This window comes from Mytilus edulis, chromosome 2, assembly GCF_963676685.1.
Source record: "Mytilus edulis chromosome 2, xbMytEdul2.2, whole genome shotgun sequence".
Taxonomy (NCBI): Eukaryota; Metazoa; Mollusca; class Bivalvia; order Mytilida; family Mytilidae; genus Mytilus; species Mytilus edulis.
In genome coordinates this window covers 93260938-93275965 of record NC_092345.1, presented here as the reverse complement: position 1 = coordinate 93275965, position 15028 = coordinate 93260938, and the positions used below count along the sequence as shown (strand labels likewise).

The following is a 15028-nucleotide window of genomic DNA, read 5'->3' as shown; positions in this document are numbered from 1 at the left end:
TTTAAATTGATATCCGAACATTGAATATGATCAATGTTAGAAATATAAACATTATAATTTATTCTACACATTACAGTAGCAGCACAATGTAGTGGTACACCAGCTGAAATGATTGTAGGATATAGCATTACTAGCATCACACCTCCTGGATATCCTAACGGATATGCTGGGTGAGTATCATAAAATAGTATATTAGTTTAAACATTTTTTATTCACTCAAAGCAAAAAGGGTCAGACACTTATAAAAAGGTATAAGAAGATGAGGTATGAGTGAGAATGAGACAACTCTCCATCCAAGTCACAATTTGTACAAGTGCACCATTATAGGTCAAATTACAGAAAACACGAAGCCTTGGCTCACACCGAATAGTGACATGTTTAAGAAGTCTTATCTACAATACAATATCGTCTCCACAATACAATACGTTTAACAAATCAAATTGAATGTGAGCATGCATTACATAATATAAACAACATAAAAATTACTAAACTATACTGAAAAGGGAATAAAGGATAAAGAGAGAACGACACAACAAATCAGGATACTGATGATACATATTGAATATAATGCTAGACCCTAACGTGTAGGCTGGGTGAGTATATAATGCTATAGATAACGAGTATGGATTGCATTATTTTCGATCTGGTTTAGCATTAATCTCTCGAACAATGTTTAATTGAAACGACGCATAGTCCTGACTTAATAAAATTGCATATTAAAGATTATAAATGGTGATTATGACTATAGTTTTACACACAATGTTATCATTGCCATACTTCGTATTGCAGAGATCTAAATTGTTCTTGGATTGCTAGAACTCAAGTACAAGGTGATGTTCTGTTAATAATGAGCACAGAGAACACTGTTTCATGTAGTGGTGACACAGTCAACGTTCATGACGGTAACTATTGTTTAAATATATACAAGTTTATATATAAACATAAAAAGTGTAGAGTATTTTTAATTTTACAATTTGTTTTATAAAATAAAATCAAAAGAAAAAAAAATATAAAGCGTGGATTTTTTTTTCTTTTTTAAAGGAACATTTCATATTTATTTGTGATTGTTCTATAAGCTGTACACGTTGTTCTCTTCTAATTCCTCCTCCATTCACGAAAAGTGCTCCAATTTTCTTTTTATATATAATAGTTTTACTGATTTAGAATGTGTGCTACTGGTGTATTCCCCTTGATTGTTTTTCTATCTTTTAGCATGGTATATGTGGCTTTGATAAAACTCTCAACTCTTGTTTCCTTTACTAGGACATGCTTAAATAGATATAAGAAGTAAGAAGATGTGGTATGAGTGCCAATGAAACAACTCTCCATCCAAGTCACAATTTGTAAAAGAAAAACCATTGTAGGTCAAAGTACGGCCTTCATCACGGCGCATTTGCACTCACCGAACAGCAAGCTATAACGGGCCCCCAAAAATGACTATTGTAAGACCATACAAAGGTTTGAATTACTTGACTATATTCTCATCCAAACTGATTATTTTGATAGTTTACTAAATGGTACCTAGTTTAAGAGAGAACCGCAAAAAAAATTGATGGAGTTATAATATATATATAAAAAAAAACACAGTAATTCACTGCATTAATATTAAAAAAAACTGAAAATGGTTTCTCATGCTCAATGGTTTTCGTTTACCGATGAGAAGTAGATAAACCAATAGAGAAAATCAATACGATTTACTCAATTTATATCTTTCTCTTTACACATTCACATATGCAAACTCTTTGTCATTTAAGGTCAGAACAGTTCCGCTAATACTCTGGGAGATAACCATTGTTCAGATAATGGAAATGTCAAAACAAGTGGATTCATGGTAACAACAGCGGAATCGGCATATATTGAATTTGTATCAGACGGTATATCAGCAGCTACTGAAAAAGGGTTTGATATGAAAATAATCAGTGGTCATGATTTTGGTAAGCATAATTAATTTCTTGATATTCTTATGTTAAAATAAAATATGCAATGTATCGCGCAATTTTGCTGCATAACGATATTTGATTTCTGATCATGAGTATTATTTGTCTCTGTTTAGGTCCTTTACCGTTTGTCCAGAAAATGCAGTAAAAACAAAATACTTTGATTAATTAAACCCTGTAAAGTTTAAACTTAAAGCATGCAGTCAACATATCAACAGACTTTTTTCTTTTTACAATTTTTTTTAATCTGAATTATCTCAACATTCATTGTTATCTTTTTACAGCAGGATCAGCATGTAGCTCACCGGTCACTCTCTCTGCAACCAGCAATCTACAATATATTACTTCCCCTTCTTTCCCTGAATCGTATACTACGTAAGTTTCAATATATATGCACGACATGAAACATACTAGACATTACTAAAATAAATGTGGACAGTTATTTTAATATGAGGATTCGAGCTTCGCTATCACCTCATATGGAATTAACTGACCACATATATTTTGTATTAGGTCTCTAGCACACTATGTAAATAATAACATTGACAGTATATATCTTTTTTTTTCTTTATGAATATTCCGTATTCAAATGAATGTCAACCGAGAATTAAAGCATTAACGAGTAGACAGAAGCTGTTAAATTTTTTTGGCATGATCTGTAGGATAGTATTTTATATAAGAAATGAAGTATGCATTATTGTGAACGATACAGCTTTTTAATGGACGAAATAAAAAGATTAACTTATCTTTGATTTCTAAAAAAATATACTAGCATTTTTGCTTGAAGATGAGGATCAGAGTTTAACTTCTAGATTTTAAATGACCATTACTCTCATATGACCAATCGTAATTTTATATTCCATTGAATGAATGATTGGTTTCCTACACGCGTGTGTACATTCACCTGTAACACGCTATTCAAATACTTAGAGACGAAATATAAAAAAGCTACAAACTAAGAAGATCATAGGTAGGATTATTTGCCATGGTATTTTCGATATACAAACAAGGAGATGGGGTATGATTTCCAATTAGACAACTGTCAGCCGAAGTTGGAATGAAATGTATCTAAGCAATTAAAGGCACCTGTACAGCCTTAAAAACCACGAAAACCCTATTCTTTATAGTTGGCTATAATAAGCCCCGAAATAAAAATATATAAAACAATTAGATTACAAATACTAACGACCTAATTTATAGCAAAACAATTTAAGAAAAAATCCTATGAAAGACACGAACCAACAACAACCACTAAAATACAAGCTCTTGCATTGAGGTAGGCACATATATAATATGGCGGGTTCAACATGTTTGTGATCGCTCAACCCCCTCACTTACTTATTATGTTTTGCTTCCACACCACAAAGGAACTTTTTATATGTAAATTATTTGATACTATTATACCAAAGGATTCCTTATTGAATAGATTTTTCTGTCGTTCTCTGTATTTCATCCTGATAATTTTACCTCATTTTTTGAGTTGACAATGTAATATATATGTACGTATCATGGTGACATATTGCAACATACGCAATGGCCCCATGTGACAGGAATGTTCCAGATACCACGTCAGAATCCTGTCCTGTACAATATAGTCGATCGCCATACTATGCACTTAATCATTATATTACTCAATTGTTTACTTAATTTGATCATTCAGTTGGAGGTATGGTACTGACCTTCTTTGGTCTACTTAGTACTATAATGATCCCTTGTGACACTAACTTTTCTTCTTAATAGAATTGATTGTCCCTAATATTTAGTTGATCTATACACAGTGACTAGGAACCTTAATATGGGTTAAGTAGTGTTTCAAGCACCTCCGGGTGTGGGAATTTGTCGCTACATTGAAGACCTGTTGGTGACCCTCTGCTGTTGTTTTTTATTTGGTCGGGTTGTTGTCTCTTTGACACATTCCCCATTTCCATTCTCAATTTTATTTCAAAACACAGTAGGTTGGTGTATCGATTTTAATTCCCACAAAGAGGAACAGTTATCCTAACCTCTATCGATAAGTCCGTCATGCCAATTAACTAAAAGATCATTCTTATACAAATAATATAAACATAATATCTTCGATTTTCAATACCACTTCAACACATATTTGGAGTGTAATCAAACATGGGGGTTAACGGGTTTATATATAAGACCACTGGATGACACCCTACAAAAATAAGCAAGAAAAATGTTGCCGAGATCTGACATCACCATTACCTAATGTAAACGTTTCGGGTTGATGCAGGTTTTATTATTTTATTATGTAGCATCCTCAGTGTTTACAGGCTTTTGGGATGTTAATGTAGCTTTAGTGATTGTTGTTACCAAACGCTTCCTCTATTATTCTGATGTTGAAAAACGTTCAATTTTCTAGTAGTATTAAAGGCATTCATTCCTCAATGGATATATTATAGGAACCACGAATACTTTGACAATAAAACAGCAGTCTTCTAAATTAATTAATATTTATATAATAATGTTGTGTTTAACATTGACTATGCGAAAATAGTAGCCAGGGTGAGAGACAGTAGTGCACGACCCGAAGGGGAGTGCACTATTGTCTCAAACCCTGGCTACTATTTTCCATAGTCAATGTTAAACACAACATTAATATCATTATTATACTGACTGTTTACTATTTTGAATAGTGACAGTAGTGTATTTCAGTGTTAAAAAAATGCGCTTTATGTAACTCTGCATATAGATGTATTTATACTGCAACTAGTTGTGTTAATTTCCTAAATATAGAACCATAGCTTTATTTTGTATAATGTCAATTTCATCATGGAACACTTTCTCCACAATCAGAGATCAATTAAGGGATACAAAAGGGTTTTTTACGATTAAAAAAGCTATGATTTTATAAATTTAAGTTGCAGTATAAAAACAATACTCATATAACTCAATAACTTACAAAAAAAAACAATGATAGCAGATCATAACTATTTATCTGTAAACAAATTACTTCTAAAGTATTCAAACAATTTTGGCTTCAACGGCAGTAAGCAGAAGTAAACAAAGAACAAAAACGTTCTAACAGAAACTACAGTAATTTAAAGTCTCTTAAAATGTCAGAGCAATTTAAATGAATATATCTTCTATTTCCCCCTGATTGTTCAATTGTAATAGTTTATTAATTGCCATGCTTATAAATCCAACCCACTTGTCTGTCAAAGCAACTAAGCTCCGCCTTTGCACGTGTAATTGACAATGATTGACATGAAAATCAATAGTCTGTTGCAACAGCAAGGCATACTATTTTCGCATAGTGCAGTTAACGCTATATATTTCTTTAAAAAACTATGCAAAAATGGAGCAATTTTTCTATAGAAGGACATTCTTACAGGAAGTATAATAATAAATTATAATTCGACGATGGTGGTAATATAAAATATTTGACCTCTACATATATATAAACTCATAATACACCAATATTGTTCTTATATTCAGAGATAAAGACTGCCAATGGGTAATACAGACTACATTAGGAAGAGTTATATTAAACCTTATGTTCATGGACATTGAATTTGATGCATCTTGTCAGTATGATCACCTTAAAGTTACAGATGGTTAGCTATTTAATTTTATTTCCTCTTCCTCCTCCTCGTCCTTGTCATCATCATCATCATCATCATCATCATCATCATCATCATCATCATCATCATCATCATCATCATCATCATCATCATCATCATCATCATCATCATCATCATCATCATCATCATCATCATCATCATCATCATCATCATCATCATCATCATCATCATCATCATCATCATCATCATCATCATCATCATCATCATCATCATCATCATCATCATCATCATCGTCATCATCGTCATCGTCATCGTCGTCATCGTCATCGTCATCGTCATCATCGTCATCGTCATCATCATCATCATCATCATCATCATCATCGTCATCATCATCATCGTCATCATCATCATCATCATCATCATCATCGTCGTCGTCGTCATCGTCGTCGTCGTCGTCGTCATCATCGTCATCGTCGTCATCATCATCATCGTCATCGCCATTATATCATCAACATCATCATCGTCAAAGTCATCATCAAAATCATCATCATCATCATCGTCATCATCATTATCATCACCAGTTACCGTCACTGTCACCGTGTCACCGTCACCATCATCGTCATCACCATTTCAGTTACCGTCACCGTCACTGTGTCACCGTCATCATCCTCATCTGTTTAATCTTATGTGGGTTTTTTCCTGAATTAGACTTTAACCGACAATATAGGTTTAACAGCACCATTTCCAATTGCAAATGACTGAAATATCAGAAGTGTCAGTTGCTATTCAATATTGTTGGTGGCCTCTGTTGTTTCTTCTTGCAAATATCTTAACTATTAGAAAAGTGTCAGTTGCTTTTCATTAGTTTTTGAAGCCTCATATGTTAAATTTTCAAGTGTTATGGTTCATTTGACTGCAGTTAATGTTTAATCTCATTTTTAAAAAGTAAAATCCTAAAAAAGTCTCTTATCAAATGACAAAATCAAAAGCTCAAACACTTCAAACGAATGGATAGCAACTGTCATATTCCTGACTTGGTGCAAGCATTTATATGTGACATATGATGTATAAATAAACAAATGATATAATGTTAATTCATAAGGGATGAGTCCATAAAAACTAACAAAATCAAATGCACGACTGTATAAACCAACGGCAATAGAAATAAACTATCATGTTTTTGACTCGGTTAATATAAATGCATTTATCTGGTGGATAAATTCTGGTTTTATAGTTAGCTTAGCATTCAACTTGTATGACAGTTGTTTATAATCCGTTATATTGACAAAGTTGGGTGAACAACAACAACTTTTTTTATGTTTCAGCTATTTTGATTTGTTTTACCATTCAGTACACTTGAGAACGATTTTACTACCTCTAAACTACCGGTACAAAATATGGGGCGTTGCTTATAGTATATATGCTGTGTACAAGATGTAAGTTTATACAAATGGTTTTTCGAAGTGTAAACTTAGAGAAAAATTCTAATTGACCAATCCAATTCAAGTATTGAAAGATATGCAAATCATATAAGAATTATTATAGGATTAAACACATTTTTTCTAGAGGTTATTGATATGTAAACCGCGGCGATTAACTTACAAACTGAATAAAAGTCCTTATGTTGAGTTTGTGAGTATGAGCCCCGGTTTACACATCAATAACCTCTAGAAAAAATGTGTTTAATCCTTATAATTCTTCAGCCAAACATTTTTTTTGTTGATGGCTACTATATATATTTACCAATCAAAAGCACAATGGCAAGTCGTAACTAAGGAGTACGCCGCCATCTTGACTTTCTAAAAACCATAAATGTCCGATAAATACAACGGAATCTTAAATGAAATAGCACCTACCTCAAAAACTTCATTTTAATTAAATTTTATCCGAATTTGAAACGTGCACCTAACGAAATAATCTTTCCCTTGAAAATTTTCATTCGTATGACGTCGTGTTTTACCATGACGTAAATTCGCCAAATCCTTCATGAAATTTCGCGGAATTTTATTAAATTTAATTTTTGTACATTTTCGAAGCTTTAGTGCAACAAATTTATTTATTTTTTTGTTATTTATGCACTAGAATAGTCACAACTGTTATGCAATTGTTTTTTAATCTCAATTTGCTGAAAATCCCGGGATCACTGCAAGATTGTGTATCGCGCATGAATAGATTACAAAAGTAGTTTCGGAAACATGGTTTATCGAAGTGTAAACTTAGAGAAAAATTCTAATTGACCAATCCAATTCAAGTATTTATAGATATGCAAATCATATAAGAATTATTCTTTTATATTCACATTTATATACTTCAGCCTAACATTAAGTGCTATTCTTTGTTCTCAAACTGGAAATTAGAACACCTGAATGGTTTAAATTCTAATTTTATTTTTGTCCGTTTTCCAAAATCATATCCATAAAAAAATCTTTTTGTGTTCTTATAATGTTTTTTTTTAATCAATGCTCAGTATAAGACTATATCACTTAGTTGTGAAAATATTGACAGAAATATATGTAACAAAAATCTGTGCTTGCATCATCCATTTGTGTTAAGCTGTTCATAAAACACTGATTACTTGTACAAAAATATGTACAAATTATAATTTGTACAACATTACAACTTGTACACAACATATATATCCATATTCGATATCCTCGAGTCAGTTGTATTCATACTATCAAAGTTAATTCCATTTTTTTGGTATTTGATACATTGTTTTACTCTTTGTTAGAGGGATATAGTCTAATGTTATGTAAGGAAAAATTTTGGTCAGAGATAACATATATCTCGAATGGGACGTCCATAACAGTCGATTTCCACAGCGATAATGAGCAAACAAAACATGGATTTATATTATCGTACCAACAAACAGGTAAGTATAGTGGCGTTTTAAAAATAATTCTTTTATGAATCGCTTAAAATTTACAATTTTAAACTACGCGTATGTGCTGTAATATTAAAACAAACTAACCTTTTTTAAAACTATAAATACACAATAATGATTTTAAATAGTTTTTTATCAAGAAAAGAATATTCAGCGTAAGCCAAAAACCAAAAATGCTAGGAAATAGCAATTGTATTGTTGTTTTCAAAGTCACGATGAGGACTTAAACACGTAGCAATGATTTTTGTCTCACTGCAAGTTTAAGACGGCTTCTAGTTGCGGTATGAGCGGAATCCTTTGCTAGCTGACAATCACGCCACAATTTTGAATTGAAGAATAAAATCATTGAATAATATCAATAAAACAAATTTGACAAAGAAATAATATATACCACCTTCATTTTATAATAGAACGGTTACATGCTTAGTTTTGTGATTAGATTGTCTATGCAAATATTATAATTTAATTATGAATATAATAAAGGCAACAGTAGTATACTGCTGTTCGAAAGTCATAAATCGATTGAAAGAAAACAAATCCAGATTACAAACTAAAACTGAGAGAAACACTTCAAATATAACAGTAAAACAACAACACTATAGAAACACGAAAGCGCAACAAAAAAACTACAATGCAACACACACAGAAACAAACTATAAGATAGCAATTGCCATTTTCCTGACTTGGTACAGAACATTTTAAGTAAAAAATTGGTGGGTTGAACCTGGTTTTGTGGCTATCCAAACCTCCCACATTTATGGCAATGTTAAATATAACACTAACATGACAACATTACTTGACAGGACTACAATACAAATAAATGACAGAACATTCAGGACAGAGAAATACACAATTAAACAATTGATAGAACATAACGACATGCTAATAGTTAAAGGTACCAGGCTTATCATTTAATAGCATTTTCCATTAATTTATTAGTGAAATAAAATTTGTATATATTCTATAAAATCAAAATACTGTGTTAGCAACTCATTTTGAATGTATCAGTTTAGACACTTACTGAATGCGTAATCTGAACAAAAACATGAGAACTAATAATTCCTTGGAAAGTATTGTGAAAAAAGATGGGAGTTATTTATTCTGCACTAAAAAGCAGATACAAGCAAATGTACAAATTGTAGACCAGGCAAATATGTGCTTCAAAATACGTTCATAACTCGGAAAAAAAGTCACTCAGACTTTAAAACAGCTTTCAGTTATGAAAACACGAACAAAAATATAATAATCCAAAAGCGAAATCATAATATAAAAAAAAGGAAAGTAAAAAGAACCATGACAAATACAGTTTAAAAAAAAAAAGAAAAAAAGCTACGAACGATCACGACTACACCTGAGCAACTTTATTAACAACGTATTTGATTTCAGCGAAAGACTTCTCTGTATGACTGAAAAAAATTACACCAGCTTTTTGATATCACAAACTAGTCGAAACATTTACTAAATTTTGTCATCGGTACAAGGACATAATTCGTAAATATAAATCAACATCGAACATATGATACATTCAGGTATTTTACATCCAATATTGTATGGTAATAGTCTTTAAAAAGCACAAAACTGTCGGCATTCACTTCAAAAGCTAACCAAACTTTTTAGCAGACTTATTCGGAAGGGACATAGTTACGGTACTGTTGTCAGGTTATGAAGGATTGCGTATTTTGGTATTGATATTTATCTTTTGATTCGAAAATAAAACATTTATGAAACATACTCTTCCCATCTGTTTAATAGTAGTTCTTTGTTGATTTAAGTATCATTGTCATTTTGCTTAGTTTCTTTTTTTCTATTTCAGATTTGCCATGCTCATATTGCTCAGCAAATATTACAAAACCATTTTATATTTTAACATTCATCTTGTCATTTTGTCTCAGCTGAAAATATAACAAACTATGATCATACCTTCAATTAAAAAATATATTTGAATTTCATATATAATTCATTTTCTGTCATGGCCAGAATTAATGTATGATGCGAAAGAATTTTAGTATAGAATCAAAAGGAGAACACATGTTGAGTTGAGAGTCTAGATGTCTGATATTTTTTTTCCATTAATGTTATTTCCACCATCTTAAAATCAAATCTAGTCACTTTACAAACAAACAAAATCAGATGTTCAACAACAGCGTTCCTTTGAAACATCAGTTGGGAATGTTTTAATCGACCAAATCCGTAGACGTTTTACTTACCTATCAACAATAGGGTTCATCGGGAGTTCAATGCAATCCCTATATTGCATCATTAGAACTTTTTAATCAAAATTGATTCTCTGATGTAGGAATATACCATTCTTTGAACACGTCACAAAAATACAATTGCTCAAAATACCTTTAAAATTACTTAACAATAAAAAAAAATATATAACGCCGAAATAAATTGTTAGAGAATTTGTTTGAAATGGTTTTTCCAGATGTAAACTTCTTTTGACACTGTGGGTCAAAGAAAAATCAAAATTTGGTACTAACATTTCCACAATGCTTCCTATAACAGACATAAAGCGTTACTTTCTTACAATCAAATTAAAGACATAGAAATATGTTACTGCAGCCAAATCAGAAACAGTAGTTTGGTAAACTGTCATACTTCTTACAAAAGGGATAGTCTTTGTTAGTATTTAAACAATTTAATTCATTAGCAGCTTGTAATTTTAGATGGGTGGATGAAGAAAGAATTGCATATTAAAGTGTTTTTAATATTATATATGTTGATATGAATTGGACAGCTAGGAACATTTGACATTAAGTGATATCCAATGACCTACTAAAAAATCAAACCCCAAAACACATAGAGTGTAGATAACAACTGTCATATTCCTGACTTGGTATGGGACATTTTTAGAAAAAATGTTGTGTTTAACTTGGTTTTAGGGCTAGCCAAACCTCCCGTTTTAAACGAAACGTAATCCTTCTATCTCAAAAAAGCTATACAGAGTAACTCGGTCAAAATATACAAATATCAATATCAAACACAATATAATTATCAAGAACTGAAAAAGTTTAAACAATTAATCAAGTTGGTAGGGCAAGTCGACGAGCCAATTATAATAAGAGGATATGTGGAGGTAGAGTCATCAATCTGGCACTACAACAAGACACGTAAAATGTAAAATACTCCAGTAATTGCTGCAAAAATTCCATTACATGCAAACTATCATCATTATGATATGTCGATGAAAAACTGACAACGACATTGCAAAAACAGAGACAAAAACACAAACACCAGTCTAGAAACAAAACACTACATAGAAAGATAAATACTTATCAATGACATACAAAAATGATTGATTGATGATTACACAAATGGACAAGATGTCTTGATGAATTACTGTAACTTATGAAATTACTCTCAGTAGCCATTTTGTTTTGTTAAGCGAATACGACACAGCATCGTTGTTAAATATTGGAATCTGAGAACGGATTGACCTTATGTTTCGTGTATTGTTGTTTTCTTGAATTTGTTTTCTGGGTTTTTGTCATGACACTTGTCAGTTTGTTTTCGAGTCATGAGTTTGACTTTCCCTATGAGATCCAACCAAATACTCTCTTTACGTACTTGTAAATAATCATGGAGTTTATTCCCCTCTATAGTAAATAATAAGAATACAAGAATTATTCAATATTGAATAGTTTAGCATGTTTCTCTATTGTCATAAAAATTCATAATATCTAATAAAATTAATAGATTTAGCTAACAAAGTCCTTATATTTCAATAAGGTAACTTTTTTTGTAAATGGAAAATTGTTTTAATGTTAATTAGGCTTAAATTAAAAATTGTTTGCTTTCCCCTCTCTGTGATTAAAGTAAGATAACTCTGGTCAATTTTCCTAACATTCAATCATTATAGGAAGATGATATAGTTCTGTTTTCATTTATAGTCTTTTTTCAGAAAAGTTCTAATTGTTTTGGGTAGGTCCCAATTACAATTTTACACTCTAGCATTCGGCATCAGTTAGAAGCTTCTGGAATAAAATGGTGGCTATGGTGTACTGTTTTGTGTTTGTGTTAGGCGTTATTACACTACTTTCATGTATTTGTCTTAAGGGATCGAGTAAAGCAGATAAGTTACATCAGCTTTCTGCTTCATTTGAGTTCTGGCATAATGGTATACACCATACCGATCTTAGAAACAAATGCCTTTACGAGTAGAATGACGAATGCTGTTGGACAGTTTTTGATGCATACCACAACTTGAAACAGTGTATTCTTGACAGCACAATTAATGTTTTTCACCGGCATATTGTACCTCAAAAAGTAGGAAAAACGTGGGTTTTTTAATAATTAAATTTACAGGATATGGCTTTAATAGAGAGCAATTTCATGAATAACGGGAAGATGCTTTTTCTGTGACATATTGACTTGTTTCAGAATATTTCCCCCTATATACCTTAATGGTATATTAAGGTTATAACAAAGGAAAGTTTTCTTCTGTGATCTGTGATTGACATCAGTTTCTCATCGCTCTAAGAAAGTTAGTGATGATGAAGGCAGATTTGACCTTGTTTATTTATTTACGTATAAACACGATATGAATACTTACAGATAACAAAAAAAAATATTTATAAGATAACAAAATAATTCTTTATATTGGTATATATTAATTTTAAACATTTCAAAACAAATAAAAGAAATTATAGATATACATAAATGTCTTTGATAAACTATTGAAAAATACGAGTATCCAGTACATTACAGATTTTGTAATGATTTTAAATTCAATAAAAAAAACTATATTTATAAGATATAATTATAACCCTGTTTAAGGTAGACAATCAACATATTGACGTTATGAAATTAAACATAGACTCATAGTTCAAAGGAATATAACTCTTGTATACAAATGACACATCAATCGAGTTATTTAGCTGAGAATTCGTGCACCACCTTCAAGGAAGATTCTAAATTATCTTTTTTTTTTTTTTTTTTTTTTTTTTTTTTTTTTTTTTCAACTTCAGATACTTTATTTTACTATAATAGTTGTTAACAAATCTCCTTAATGTTACAACAATGGCATTAAGGTTCTGCCCTGTATGGTTAATTACCAATAAAACCAGGGGATTTTATTGGTAAACTTTTTATAATTTTACATACATGTAGTATTGCGTGTTAGTTACAATTAACAGAGTAATAGCTGTCTACAACATGTACTTTACTTCACAATGAAAAGAAAAACGGAACTTTGACCGTCTTTTGTTTAGCTTTTAGTTTTGGATTAATCGAAAGTGAAAGAGCATGGTTTCGATCGGATTAAGAGGTCAGTATAATTGAATTATGGTAGTTTTTAGATAGTGTCTTATCTTTCAAGTACGCTGAACATTGAATGATATACTATATATGATAATCAAACAAAAAAAAATAAAAAGCAATTTCGTTAGAAATTTGTCTTCTTTTTATTTCAATGACATTTTTGTGATTCTCAAAAATGTAGGTCAATCAACTATAAATATGACAGCCAAAGAATCAATTTTCTAAAATTTTTCTTTGAAATTTTCTCAAAAAGGAATTTTCCGGATGATATAAAATTTGTGTATCAATTTCGTTTTTTAGGACTGACATTATATTCACATATTTGGTTCTCTTTTCGGATAAATAAAAACATTTATAAATCACAAAGCAAACAATTGTTATAATATGATTAAGTACATGATAATCCACATCTTCAATTTTGTACCCTACTACAAGATTTTGTAGACAAAAAACATGTTGCCCAATATTAAGATACATAAATATTTTGTGTAGAAATGTCCAATAATTTTTTACCCATGTGCATTCAAAGAAAAAATGATTATAGCTATCAGATTTAGAACATAGTTCACAGTTTTCACTATTAACTACCTTCCAGCGATACAAATTATGGTTAATAGCTAAAATATTATGCAGTAATTTCCATCTAAACATTTTTAATCTATTATCTTTTAAAAAAAGAAAGGTGAAAGATAAATTTTTCTTAATGAAATATATAACATTTTCACCTGATAGTTGGTTTTTCCATGAGCAAAAACCTACTGGAAGCTCTTTATTTGACCTGATAATAATATTATAAATTTCTTTAAACTTAATTTTGTCTAGATCGTAATACAATCCATTACTTAACATTTTAATGTCTTGTGTAATGTTGATTTTAGTATGTTTTGATATATTGCTCTTTAATTTTTGGATCCAACTTTTGGGTAAAGCTTTCCGAAGGGAACATATTTCGGAAATCCAATTTTGTTTCTTTTTAAGTTTATCTAATATTTTATGAGAAATTTCTCCTTTATCATCAATTACATCATTTACAAAAATTATGTTTTCCTTTACCCAATTACTATAATATAAACTTTTACCACCTGTTTTTATATATTGGTTTCCCCAAATAACTTGCTTTCTTATATCTCTATAATTATCAGGTACTTTCGTCTTTCCACCTCCATTTTTAATCCAGCATTTCAAAATTTCAAAGTAAAATGTAGGTAAGTTTTTAAGGTTTTCTAGTGACTTATGAGTATTAAGATTCATTTTAAATATTAAATTATTTTCCCCAAACTCTCTAAAATAAAAAGTAGGTATGATTTTCCAGTTAGCACAAGTTTCATCAGTTAATCTTTTAACCCAATTTATTTTAATAGCCTCAATGTATGCGTCAATATCTGTCATTTTTAATCCCCCTTCAATATAAT

At 30.7% G+C, this 15028-nt stretch overlaps 2 protein-coding genes across 4 annotated transcripts in view; both read left to right on the top strand.

Moving 5' to 3' along the window:
• The window catches only part of LOC139513467 (embryonic protein UVS.2-like), a 28184-nt gene extending 17874 nt beyond the window's left edge, over positions 1–10310 (top strand). For 2 of the 3 annotated variants that reach the window (XM_071302011.1, XM_071302012.1), the window contains exons 3-9: positions 77–170; positions 790–902; positions 1755–1934; positions 2222–2312; positions 5385–5503; positions 8202–8342; positions 10168–10310. In XM_071302011.1, the coding sequence (XP_071158112.1) occupies positions 77–170; positions 790–902; positions 1755–1934; positions 2222–2312; positions 5385–5503; positions 8202–8342; positions 10168–10250 (821 nt within the window). In that variant the 3' untranslated portion in view covers positions 10251–10310. The remainder of the gene's footprint in view (positions 1–76; positions 171–789; positions 903–1754; positions 1935–2221; positions 2313–5384; positions 5504–8201; positions 8343–10167) is intronic. The other variant, XM_071302014.1, reaches the window with a different exon arrangement.
• The window catches only part of LOC139511085 (embryonic protein UVS.2-like), a 53348-nt gene that overhangs the window by 2500 nt on the left and 35820 nt on the right, over positions 1–15028 (top strand). The window lies entirely within an intron of this gene.